General features: G+C 34.4%; 1 protein-coding gene across 3 annotated transcripts in view; it reads left to right on the forward strand.

Moving 5' to 3' along the window:
* The window catches only part of LOC149805383 (protein MMS22-like), a 121,020-nt gene that overhangs the window by 105,469 nt on the left and 1,885 nt on the right, over positions 1–13,666 (forward strand). For 2 of the 3 annotated variants that reach the window (XM_089949877.1, XM_089949881.1), the window contains exons 32-36: positions 2,537–2,668; positions 2,958–3,016; positions 4,843–4,914; positions 6,999–7,133; positions 10,758–10,949. In XM_089949877.1, coding sequence (XP_089806003.1) covers positions 2,537–2,668; positions 2,958–3,016; positions 4,843–4,914; positions 6,999–7,133; positions 10,758–10,949 — 590 coding nt within the window. The remainder of the gene's footprint in view (positions 1–2,536; positions 2,669–2,957; positions 3,017–4,842; positions 4,915–6,998; positions 7,134–10,757; positions 10,950–13,666) is intronic. The other variant, XM_089949883.1, reaches the window with a different exon arrangement.

The raw sequence follows: 13,666 nt of genomic DNA on the forward strand, positions 1-13,666 counted from the left end.
TTTCTAAAGGTTTAATTCACCTATAACATAGATTAGCATAACTCAGTAAGCAGAAAATATGCAGCAAACTACAGTGAGATGTTAACAATCTCTCTTACCACCTATCATTTTAACTTGAATAATGTTATGTGCATTTTTACAAGTGATCAATAAGCAGTATAAACCATTAAACCAGCATTGACCTTTCATAACCACTTCCTTTAAAGAAGGAACATTTAATCTTCATGGGGATCAACACAATTTTAGTGACAAACAAACTTAAGAGTAATCTGATTAGAAAATATAGATTTGTGAAAATTAGCGACATGATTCAGCTTTATTTTTATTTTTATTTTTTGTTGTTGATAGGGTTCAGAATAATTTCCACTTGCCAAACCTCCTTAGTCCTAACTGATCGTGGTTACAAAGGATTAACTGTTGATAGTGTCTGGTTCTGCAATACATTTGTTCACAGCAGTGTTGAAGCACATATTTTGCCAAAAAATCATAACTGCCGAATGTCTGCAAATTACAATTTGTTCATGGAAACGTATCAACGTGTGTTTCAAAACTTAAACACCAGTATGTAAATAGCAATTTGTGTTTTAAGAATTGGCATTGACGCAAAGCACTTTCAGATTTAAACAAACCATTCTCAGGTTTTAACATCTGTGTATTTTTCTTTATGAAATCAGTTTGAAACCATAAGTCAACATGTCATGGGGTAATAAAAGTGGACATCGCTGTGTCTAGGAAGACTGTTTGTTTTTTGTAAGTCATTGAGCAGATAGGTTATGGAAAATATACAGTTGATAGAAAGCAAAGCCTGTATATTATGTATAAGAATATTTATCCTAAAAATGTAATTATATAGGTCTGAAACATAGGGGACAAGTCAGTCTTGTGGAATTTGATAAATGCTGCAAGGTAAAGGTTATTTTTTTAACTCATTTTTGTGGGAACACAAAAAAGGCAGTGAAGCAAATACTATTTAACCAATGCATGGTGTTACTACAAGTATGTAGACAATAATAAAACCATAAATGTGCAATCTTATCAATGGATTGTTGTAACAAAAGTAAGTAGTTATATTAAGAAAATCACTCTTCCTAAAATAGATGCATTCATTTGCTAGGCATGGTACCATATTTGTTCTTAGTTATATTGATTCAATGGAAGGAAGGGTCTAATTCATTAATTTGCATACATTAAATGTTTCAGTGTGTTGTATATGAATAGATTTGGTAATGTTTATTGGCAACAATGAAATTAATATGAACAGTATGGTATGAAGATGCATTTGCTTACATGTACATGTTACAGAGTTTGCTTCAGAGCAGTTTAGAAATCCTTTAAGCTGCCATTTTATAGTGAACTTTGAGAAAGTAAAAAAAGAAATCCTGTCTAAGTGATAGTTGATTAAGCATTTTTACTAACTTGCAATTACAATAGTAAAATCTAGTTACTCCCATCAGTTAAAATTCAGTATAATGCTCTTTTAAAGTCGTATTGCCAAACTACACTGCCTATATCTCTCCATCCAAACACTTTCAAGTATGTGTATGCTGCATATATCTCTCCATCCATACACTTTCAAGTATGTGTATGCTGCATATATCTCTCCATCCATACACTTTCAAGTATGTGTATGCTGCATATATCTCTCCATCCAAACACTTCCAAGTATGTGTATGCTGCATATATCTCTCCATCCATACACTTTCAAGTATGTGTATGCTGCATATATCTCTCCATCCAAACACTTTCAAGTATGTGTATACTGCATATATCTCTCCATCCAAACACTTTCAAGTATGTGTATGCTGCATATATCTCTCCATCCAAACACTTTCAAGTATGTGTATGCTGCATATATCTCTCCATCCAAACACTTTCAAGTATGTGTATGCTGCATATATCTCTCCATCCAAACACTTTCAAGTATGTGTATGCTGCATATATCTCTCCATCCAAACACTTTCAAGTATGTGTATGCTGCATATACCTCTCCATCCAAACACTTTCAAGTATGTGTATGCTGCATATATCTCTCCATCCAAACACTTTCAAGTATGTGTATGCTGCATATATCTCTCCATCCAAACACTTTCAAGTATGTGTATGCTGCATATATCTCTCCATCCAAACACTTTCAAGTATGTGTATACTGCATATATCTCTCCATCCAAATACTTTCAAGTATGTGTATACTGCATATATCTCTCCATCCAAACACTTTCAAGTATGTGTATCCTGCATATGAATATTATGATTTATGTCATGTACAAAATGTGTTTATAATAAACATATAGCACATAATTTTCTTCCTGAAAATAAAGTATTGCTTAAAATCAACATTAAATGCAATTATGCATACTGAGAAATAGAAGACATAAATAAGAGAACGAGACCCGCACACACAAACACACAGAATGACCTTGATTTAATGTTATTTATTTATCTGTTTATCTGTTTCTCAACACTAATAAAACAAGAGCAGAAAATATGAAGTCACGAGTGTTGCATGTTTATGTATGACTTTTCCTTGTTCTTTTAGGCTAGCCTGAGTGAGTCGTATCTCAGCACCCCCAGTGATGAGTCCATCAAACTAAGACATTTCATCCTGCATCTGGTGGTAGAACAGTTTCTGGCTGTGAAAAATATGACACTTCCTACCTCCCATACCTTGGTAAACACAAGTTTTGGCAAAATACATAAATAAATACATACCCATAGTTTAAGAAAAGACATTTTGGTAAGAAGTAATTAATGTCTGTGATACTTGTGCTTCATCACAGTATAATAGTACAGAAATGAAATTCTTACAAGTTTTCCATTAATTTCAAAGTAACAAGACTATCCATCTATCAGGCATGGACACTATATGGATAAAAATCATCACCCTTCCAGTCCACCATAATTTGGTAAAAATAATTAAGTGTATTAACATATGATTTACACTATATTTTTTTCTCTAGGGTTTATCCTTTATTGCTGAGGCTTTACAGAGGACGGTAAACACAGAGGTAATAGCAAGGTATGTATGAAGCGACTTTTAGGGTGTAGATTGATACGATTAAAAATATCACCATTGTGATAATTACTCTGACAGTTTTGTTTTTGCAGTTTAAAATAATGCTAATGTTGGTGCCCTCTACCTCATACAAAATGGAATTCAATTTATCTAAATGATGGTGATGATAGAGTCTTGTGAATTTCTGTTGGTCATATCATGAAAACTACAGAATTAGATTTGGGGGGCTACATTAGTACAGCATCAACAAATGAACAATGTGTCTATATGGCAAATATGTAAACTGAAGAAACATTGGACAGGGCTATAAGTAAAACACAGGCCATCACTCCGTAAAATCCTGACAGAAAAAAGTGACAATAAAACTTGAGAGAGGTATTCTTTAGTTTAAGTTTCATACTTAATTTGTTTTTGGTCTATAAAACATTGCAGGCACAAAGTTCAGAGTCAAAGAAGAGATAGGAAAATTTAAGTTGACCTAAGTCTTCTTGTCAATAATTCTTTGAAGAAAATTGTATAAATTAAATTACGACTTCTTATGATGTCTGCTTGTTTCTATATAAAATTGATTCCAATCTGATATTCAGCATAGCTGCCAAAATGGCCATTTAAAAATTTTGTTGTCACTACTTCTCGTGAATCAATGGTCATATCAGCATGGGTTTTTCATTAAAAGAATTCTTATGATGTCAAGTTGATCTTAACTGGAAACAGTGCCAATCTGATGTTCATTATGGCCACCATGACAGCCATCTTGAAAATCTTTATTGTTACATCTTCAAATTGGGAAGTAATATCAGCATTTGGTTTCCACCAGAAGGAATCTTGTATATCAGTTATAAGCTGCATAATTTTCATCCAGCCTTCTCTGATCATGATTTAAACAAGTTTGTTTCTTGTGCAAAGATGCAACTGAAATATCCCCTTTCTTGAAGTTAAGGGTAAGGTTTTTTAATTTGTGGTCATCCACATATGTTGTTGGCAAGCTGAAAAATGAATCACATATATGCACTATGTATACATATTTCTATAAACATTTGGTCCTCAAACATTTTCTTCATGCAATATCTTGTAGACACTATTTATAACATGTTATTCTTGCTGTTGTAACTGTTTACAAAGCAATAGTAAAATTAAGTGGTTATTTTATTTACATGTTAGACTGGTTAAGGAATCAGTAAGCAAAAACTTGTGAAAAGTAAATTTGTTATGTGCAGTTTTTGTTATGTACCAATTTTTAAGCATTTTATGGTTGATTCAAACCAGATTTTTTTTATACTAAGAAATGTTTTTCACTGTTTTTAAAACCTTGAGAAACGTTTTCCACTTCTAAATTCATACCAGGATTTTTAACACTACGAAATGTTTTCCACCCTTAAGTTCAAAACAGGATTTTTAACACTGTAAGAAATGTTTCCCACCTTTAAATATTTTTAACACAAAGAAATGTTTTCCACCTTTCAAGATATCATATATAATCCCTGGTACATTAATGAATTAAGTACCCACTAAAAATCATGTTTTAGAAGTGAAAAAAAGTTGATGAATTATTACTAACAATAAATAAATTAATAGGGGTTGGGCATCAGATCAGAATCTGTTGCTGCCATTGATGATCACTCTGAATGATAGAACAAGAATCAGGATCCTCATCATCTATATCGTCAAACAATGGGTGGTGATCTGTCAAGATAATAGAAAATAAATAATGGTAGGACAAGTATTAGAGTAATAGGAATGGAAGAAATAAGTGAAAGAGTGTCAATGTTTTTTTTTTCTTTTTCATCCCTTCATATTCGGACCAATCCGGCTACTATGGCATGAAATAGACAAATGAACCTCAACTGGCACAGTCCTGAGAATCACTCGATCTTACTTGTAGCCGACGATTACATTAACAGGTGATGCCAGGTGCTTCTGCAAATGTTGCTAGTAATTTGTTCCATGTCCCTGAAGTTAAAAAACAAAGTTTGTCCCTGCTCTCTTCTGTATGAAACTCTTGATGTGATTTGCCCTAGTTTGGCTAGATGCTACAATCAGATATTTGTTCACAGATATGTCCTTTAGGTTGTTCGTTATCTTGAATACCCTGGTCAGCTTGGAGTTTGTTCACCTGGACTAAACCAATTCCCGCTGGATGATTGGCATGGCATTGATGCTGCTTGTATATCTGTGTGTGATATCTCCAACAGCCTTCCTCTGAATCATCTCTATCTTCTTTATCATTGACTTGCTATCTTTCTTGTTTATCATCAACTTGTCATCATTGAAAGTACCAGAACTAGATGGAGCCTCCAAACATGAGGCTGTGGTATCCAAAGTGCAGACACCCATGAAATTAGGTCTGTAGAAAGATGTGTTCCAGCAGTGGATTGCTAGAATTGGATCAGATGCAAACCACATTGATCAGCTGATTGCAGCTGAACAGTTGCCATCATTGTCATGGCCTTAACATGTATCCTGTTTCTATATTTCATGCAAATTCGATAACCAAACTATTTTTAAAACATCGCTTTCATTTGATAGTTTAATACTCCTTGTGAATGGTTCTGTTTTCCCTTGGTTGTGCTTGGCTTTTAGCCTCAGGTGGCTTTGAGGCATCCAAATGCCTCTACATCTTCACATCATATAGACACAAAATAGTTTTTAACTGGAGTTACAAGCATTTTTTAAAATCAGACTACAGACAGGTCATTTACAGTATCTTTTCATCTTGCCCGTATTTGCTAATGGTCATCAGAAACAATTCCCACTATTTGTCATTTGGTTTCTATTATTTCTTTTAATATCACAAAATATACAATTTGTAAATTAAATTTACTTGATACACCTAAAACTCCAACTGTTCAGACAGACTGGCTATTTATTTTTTGCACTAGTCTGCAGTGAAATCAGCTGGTATTGAACCAATGGGCTGGTGGCATTTTTGCATGCTGCCTACTAAAACTTAAGAGCTTTTCAGCATACGATGCCATAATGCTGACCCAGATTTTGTGACAAATGCACTTGTATTTTGCTTTCACATTGCACAATAGATTTTAAACCTTGAGACATGATGAAATTATCATTATTTATGCATTTGAAAGCTCTTAACTTTTAAATTTAGGTACACTTACGGAGACAACAACTTTGAGATGTAATCAGCAAGATCAACGCATGTTACTCTTGCACCTTTTCAATTAGGAAGCCAGTAAACTGTTGATACCCTACTCGGATTGTTTTTATATTGGGGTTTACTTTCTTCATCACTAAAATCGAAATAAAGGTAATTAAGACCATATATAGTCCATGTACAATATGGTGCTGTTAGACTCCATGTTAAAAATAATCTGACTACATTTGCTTCTATCAAAACAAACTAATGCTGCACAATTGCATTTATGTTACTTTGTCATTGTATGTAGGCATTTTCCAAGGTCTGTGCATTTATAATTATGATTCTTTGCGAAGAGGTGTCTTTCGTTCAGTCCATGTTTACAAAATTTCAGTGTACAGGTGATGATATCATGATGTAAAACAAGTTCATTCAGTGCAAGCAATGAACTGCAGACTCTGATTTTCATTGCTGTAATACTACAGTTTTACTAGGTTAGGAATTTACATTTTCAGGCACAAATCTTTCAAACACTAATTACAGTTTTAATTTAATACATAATATAAACAATATTAAACTAGTGTAGAAAAATTATAGTTTTATTATTGTGGAAACAGCATTGTGGTAATGCTAACTTATAGGTCATGCACCAAACTTTTCAAGAAAGCATTATTTTTGAAAATACTTGAGCATTTCATAAGTTTTATAGTGAACGAAGACATACATTCTTGTTGGTATATATCAGCCAAATAAGCAATCTTAGACCCACTGAGGCCTCTTGCATTTGAAAATTCAAAACATTTAAAGTTAACTTTAAAATAGCAGCATTTAAAAAAAATACTTTAATAGGTGTTTAAATTCTTGTTGATTCAGAAATATTTTCATATACAGCGACAGTCCACTACTGCTGCCCAGCATCCTAGAGTATATTTTGCTGACAGATTCCAGTTCCATTCAGCAATGCACTACAACACTACTGCAAAAACTTTTGGAGGCTTACAGTATACATCAGCAACAAGAGCTACAGTAAGTCAATAAGATCATGAAAAATTAATAATATTAATAATAGTAAAATCTTTCTCCATGACAAGGTAAATATCAGTAGGGAGGAATGACAATCAACAGCAACATTGGTAAAAGAAATGAGGCTCTTGTCATTAGATACAAAGAATATTTTGACAGGAACAATACATTACCTGCCATTATTACATTATGATTTATTTTCTTGGTGCTAGAACCCAGTCCAAGGACATTATTACCTCCTCTTGGTAGTAACTGGAGGTCCAGAATAAAAATATAAGTATTCCAGTCTGATACCTCACAGTGCATTTCTCGTATTTGGAAAATCTCTATTTGACTGGACTCTATGCATTTCTACACAAGTCTTTGGCACTCTACACTTCATCATTCAAGTCATCTTTTGATACCATTTCTATTTTTGTGTTGTATTTGTTATCTACTCTCCTGCTATTATTTTCATGTACCTGTGCACCTTTTCATTGATTTCATTCCTGAGTACATCTTTACTGAAGTACTGTTCTTTGTGTTTATTCCTCTAATATTACAACCCAGTTGTTGCTCTGGTTTATTTTTTTTTAAAAATTCTTTTCAGCCTTCAGTAACCTCTAAATGTGCTGGTAAATTTAGGCATAAAAAGTCAGAAAGGGACCCGCACCTCACTAGTTCAGTGTCTATAACATAAGTCCCAATTTATTGAGTGTGGCCTGACAAAGTTTTGGACTTGGCATAGAGTTACCAGGCATATAGAGCCAGGAAGAAGGGTCCTTTTTTTCAATCAGCATTTCTGCAGGACTCAATCCATTCCCAGGAGCTGTCTGCAGCTCTTCCCAGTGTAAGCAGGTTGCCATCTCTGATTCTTTGAAGAAAGGTGTCAGTTCCTGAGAGGATGTAATCATTGGCTCTTCTTGGCATAAAGAAGTTGCCAACCCCCAAAAGCAAGCCGTGCCTAAGGGAAGTGTGATTGTCATCATGTGGAAGTAGATTTTGAATCAAGTTCCTGAACAGAGACTCCCCAGTAAAGTCTACATCATCTGATCAGTCATAGCCTGGTGACCAGTCAACAGTTCCAGGTAATCTATCTGGTGACAGTCATTGAAGGTTTGGTACCAGGTACTATGCACTGGTAACTAGGGAATTGGTCATAGAAGGTGTGCCATTGGGTATAGGGTACAAGACTTTTAGTGACTGGGTACTGGCACCATGCATCTTACACCAACAGATGCTGACAGGCTGCGGGATCATGGGTTTCTCACATCAAAGATAGGTTCTCACGCAACTTCACAAAACCAGTGGAGGAAAGGTAAAAAAAAATATTTGCAGTTCCTGCAATCTGTTGTTTTTGTTTGTTTTTCAACACAAAAATTAAAAATGAAGGTTTGTCAAATTAAGTTTTGGTTTTCCATTTTGCTGGTGATCTTAATTAAAAATTACTAGGGTTTGAAAATAAGCATCGATATGATTGAGATCTGCTTCAGTTTTTTGCAGAAACTATCAAGGGGTTCTAATTTAATGGTCTCCTGGGATATTTATACTTAGGATTATATTTGCTACAAGGCTGTATTTAGCCAAGGTTGTAGCCTATGCAACCATTTTCATTATTAAAGAATTATCTTATATTCTTGACAGAGAACAGTAACATTACTCCTTTTTGGTTCCTTGCATAATCAGTTGTAGGTGCTCATCCACTTGTCTTGGAATTTCGGTTCCATTTCTTTTTTCTTCTGAGCCTCCAGTTTCCCTTCCACATGCTGTGAAAGAGATGCCAACTATTTCCATGTCATCAATTCACATTAGAAAACGAGATTTTTCCTCTTGCTCTATTGTACCAACTGTAGCACATGATCTTATTGTAAAGAAAACAGTTATCATCCATTTTTACATTTATCAGGGTTCCCATGCTACCGGAAAATTGGGAAAAGTTGGGAGAAATGATAATTTTTTTCACGAAAAGTCCTGGAATTTCGCAAATATTGCTGAAAGTCTGGGAAAAACCAGGGAATTCAATGCCACCACTTGATGCCCAAAACAATCAAGTAACTGAGTCATAATTAAACTGATCGTGAGTTAAATTTATCGAGTTCGAACCAGAATATTCAGAGGGTGCAGAATGCATCATTTGGGTGCTTACAATAAACATATATGCTGAGTCAATCCAAACTCTTAGTGGATTAGATTTGTGTAGTATACTTTTATTTTCAAAATCAGCTTGATATCCGTCACAGGAGTCTGACATTTTATTAATAAAGTACAGCGAAATCTCTGACAATATGAAATCACCTTATAGGTAATATAAATGAACACTTCATTTATTACCAATGAATAAATGATAAAACTTCATTTATTCATTTCACTTATTGCCAACCTTATTGATAAAACGTCAGACTCCTGTGGTATCCATATCTTTCCTTACGTGGAAGCAATGAAAACCACTTTAGCATCACAAGAGGCAAACATCATGTTGACAAAGTGTAGCCACTTAGCACAGCAAGCTTCAAACGTTGTTAGATCGAGTGACACATGCATGAAATGAATACGAAAATTACTTATTTTCTCAGAAATTGTGAGTATTAAAATTGGAGTTGATGAAATGTGACCTGGTACTTGCAATGTGCATTTCTAGTCGCATTGAGTACACAAATCTAGCAACCCACATTTTCAAATGTTGTAGAGAATAAAATTATTAAATGAAAGTCATATAATCAAAAAACAAAAACAAAAGAACACAAAGTTTTCCATATTTATATATAGGTCAGCATTAAGTGCTTTTTTTACTCCAATGATCATATACACTTTTTACATTAGTTTCTGGGACACGATTGCTTTGTAATGATAATGAAAGGACAGACGAATGTACTAAAGATATGCAAATGTGTTTTCATTGATTATGATTCTCATTTTACTGTCTTATTTCATATTTCATTGGCAATACCCATAGTCAGTTAGAAATATAACTCACTACATATTGTATTCAGGTTTTTGTCCCGTGATTTTTTTTCTCTCCAAGTCAATAAGTTCAAAGTAGTGCTTTTAAGTGCAAACTACCAGTTAGTTTCCCAATGTATTTAGTTTGCCAAACAGAATGTCCCTTCAGCGAAAACTGCATTCTGCTGGATCATTTGTGAAATAAAAACCTGTTAATTGTTTATCTCTTGCATAATGCACTGCCAAGAATGCACTTTGTGGAATATTTTTTCTAACATAGTCATATCAAGGGACTTGGTACATGCTCTTTATCCTTGCATCTAATCAAACTTTCTTTCTTCCCATCAGCCCAGACCTGACAGGTATGCGTTGGTTACCAGTAGCTTGTACAAGAAGTTGATTCAATTTGTTATAATAGGGATTATTTATCTTGGAGGAGGTATTACTCTAAGGGTACTACATTAGTTTAACTTAAGTAAATATAACGCTTCAGTGTGCAGTGCAGTGTAAGCATGAACAGTCTTGAAACGTGTTGAACTCTTACAAAATATGGATAACTGAAAACCAGGAAAATGTGTGAGATGCATGCATCCTGGTCAGTCAGTAAATGTTATAATAGTCATGTCATCTTCTGACAGCTATTATTTAAAATTACTATCATGTACCTTATTTGTTCTTCTTCATAAAATGATTTTTGTTTTGTTACAGGTGTCAAATTGTGACAATTCTTGAACAGTTTGTTACAACATATTTCAAACTTAATTCTGAAGGAGTTTTCCGAACCTTAGAGAAAGTTGCAATGTTGAACATCATGGTGATTGTGCCTCTCATTCCTAAGCTGAACTACAGTGTTCTGGAGGTAGAGACAAAGAGAGGAGTTGGAACAGACAGCAAACTTCGGTAATCTGACATTTTATTGTTTTCCTACCAACCCCAAATTAGAAAGCTATTAGCCTAATACAGTGTACAGTGCTGTCCCTTGTGTAGAGCTGTTGTTTTTTTAAATGAAAAGTTGAAGTGTGTATAAAAAGTTGAGGGTTTACAGATGTCCTAAACTAGCATAAGTCCATCAAGGCATATTTCACTGTATTTGATTTAAATGATATTTTGAATGAACATCCATTCCTATGGCTTATTAGTGTCAAATAACGGCTAATATTATGTCAAAATGTGGGAGAGGTATGTTTGGTTGATTAGATGTTTGTGGGAGGTTAAGCATAACAGTTACTTTTCCAGTGGTAATGGTGATTTGTATTGTATACATAAAAACTTAGCTGTTAGAAATAATGCATTGAAACTATATCCAGGTATACCACGTGGCTAAACAAATTTAGTTGAAATCAAGACAATTTAAGCTATGATCCAGCAGCTATAGTTATTGAATATCAGTGTCCATAACTCCTGTAATATAAGTCATCTACGGAGGACATATCCCTTACTTTAAGTTTATTTACAACTTATACTGTAACTTTCTTTCCATGGTATCATATATACGAGTCCTTTGAAGGGACTGAGGCTCATCTACCCAAAAAGATTTTCCAGAAATCCAAAATATGACGTTTTATTTTTATTAACCACTGAGAGTTGAAGCAATCTCCATTATTCTTTAACAATAACAAGGTTTTCAAATTGGCCACTGTGGTGACTATATTGGAAGACCAACTGGACATCGTCAGAAGTCTTTTTGGTGAAAAGCCCATGTCAGTATAACCATCCATTGAGGAGAAATTGTGATAACAAAATGTTCAATATGAGCATCTTGGTGGCCTTATTGGCTGCAAGATTGGCACAGTTTTGTTATGGGCCCAACTAGTCAACATAAGGAGTCTTTTGGTGAAACCCCATATCAATATGACCATCCATTTTGGAGTGGTAGCCATAACAGGATTCTCAAGATGGTCACTATGGTGGCCAAATCATATGTCAGATCAATGCCATTTTTATTTTGGACCAGCTAGACACCATAATAAGTCTGCTGATGAAAACTCCATGTCAATATAACTTTCTGTTTAGAAGGAGTAGTAATACCAAGATTTTCAAGATGGCCACAATGGTGACCATATTGGAGGTCAGATCAGCAACATTTTCATTTACAACCAACTAGCCATCTTTTCTTTAGTGAAAACCCCATGTTGATATGAGCATCTGTTCAGAAGTAGCTAGAACAAGATTTCAGAGAAGGACACAGCAGCCATAATAGATGTCCAAATGGCACCATTTTCATAGAGGACCAACTAGTTCTTAGGATTATTGTACATGTGTACATTTTCATAGCACTCTTCCAGGTAGTTGAGGGGCAAATGGCAATAACAGCCTTTGATGGCAGACAATGATCCATCCCATAATATCTTCTGGAATTGAAATTACTGAATGCTGAATCTGTTAAGAAACAAAAGGCACCACTATGCTGCATGTTGACAGGTGTACCAAGTTTGGTTCAAATAAACTGAATGGTTTGAGAGACACTCTGGTGTTTTGACACTAGGTTTAAAATTAAGAAACAGAAACAAGTAAAACCAACAATTAAATAAAAATGTATTTATCTTAGGTGAAAATTTAAAAGACACTTAGAGTATTGTGAATTAAATCGCAAATAATAGTACTTGTCTCAGCACTAGTATATGATGTTCCAAATGGATTCCAGTAGTCTGGAATGTCCTGATTAACAACAGTGATGCAAACCAGAATGTCTTTGAATTAGCTCACAATAATTCAAATGTGTTATTCCAAGTCAGTGAGCCGGCCAATGTGGGTACGTGAGAAAGCTTGCCAGTAGCTTCTCATGGGTCGGTGGTTCTTCCCGGGGTTTTCCAGGGTTCTTCCTCCACCATTAATACTGGCCACCATGCATAGCCTATCATGTCCTGAAAAACGGCATTAAACCCAACAAGTCAGTGAGCACATAGTGATTCTAATGAATATTTAAATATACTATTCCTCTAAAATCACAGCACAACTGTAAAGGATTCCCACAGACTGATCTTAAAACAGGCATTAATTATTTGTTTACCAAGTACACACACACACACAGAGATATATATATATATATATATATATATATATATATATATATATATATATATATATATACCCTTTACCTAAATATGTCATACTGATGTCATCAAATAGTAAACATGTTTGCTTCTAGAACATTCTAAGCTCACAAACAAGTTATATATAACCAACAGTCATGGACAAAAGTTAGCTACTGGGTATGTAAATATGTTCTTTACAAATGACCTTTATCTTTTAGTACAATGTACAATCATAGACAAAAGTTAAGCACACTGTACAGATATACATAATATTGGAAATACAAATGTTACAGACAGATGGGAATAGCAATGGCTATATTCCCCAATACCAGGTGGATAATGATGTTGTGACATGGTGGAAATCAAATGTTTTCAAAGTCTCATAAGTTACCTATCAGATGGGATTGAGATACAACAATCCTTGGTAATATGTTAACCTATCTACAGATTGGAGGATCAATCTGATATTTCAGTGCTTCAGGTCTTTGAATTTCATTGGATGCAGTGCCACTGCATACAGTCAAAATCAGGTTGTTCAGATTTGAACAATGTTCCTCAATGAATGAGACAAGGGGAGCACAT

The sequence above is a fragment of the Sinohyriopsis cumingii genome, chromosome 2 (genome assembly GCF_028554795.1).
Source record: "Sinohyriopsis cumingii isolate HCF-2022 chromosome 2, ASM2855479v2, whole genome shotgun sequence".
Classification (NCBI taxonomy): Eukaryota; Metazoa; Mollusca; class Bivalvia; order Unionida; family Unionidae; genus Sinohyriopsis; species Sinohyriopsis cumingii.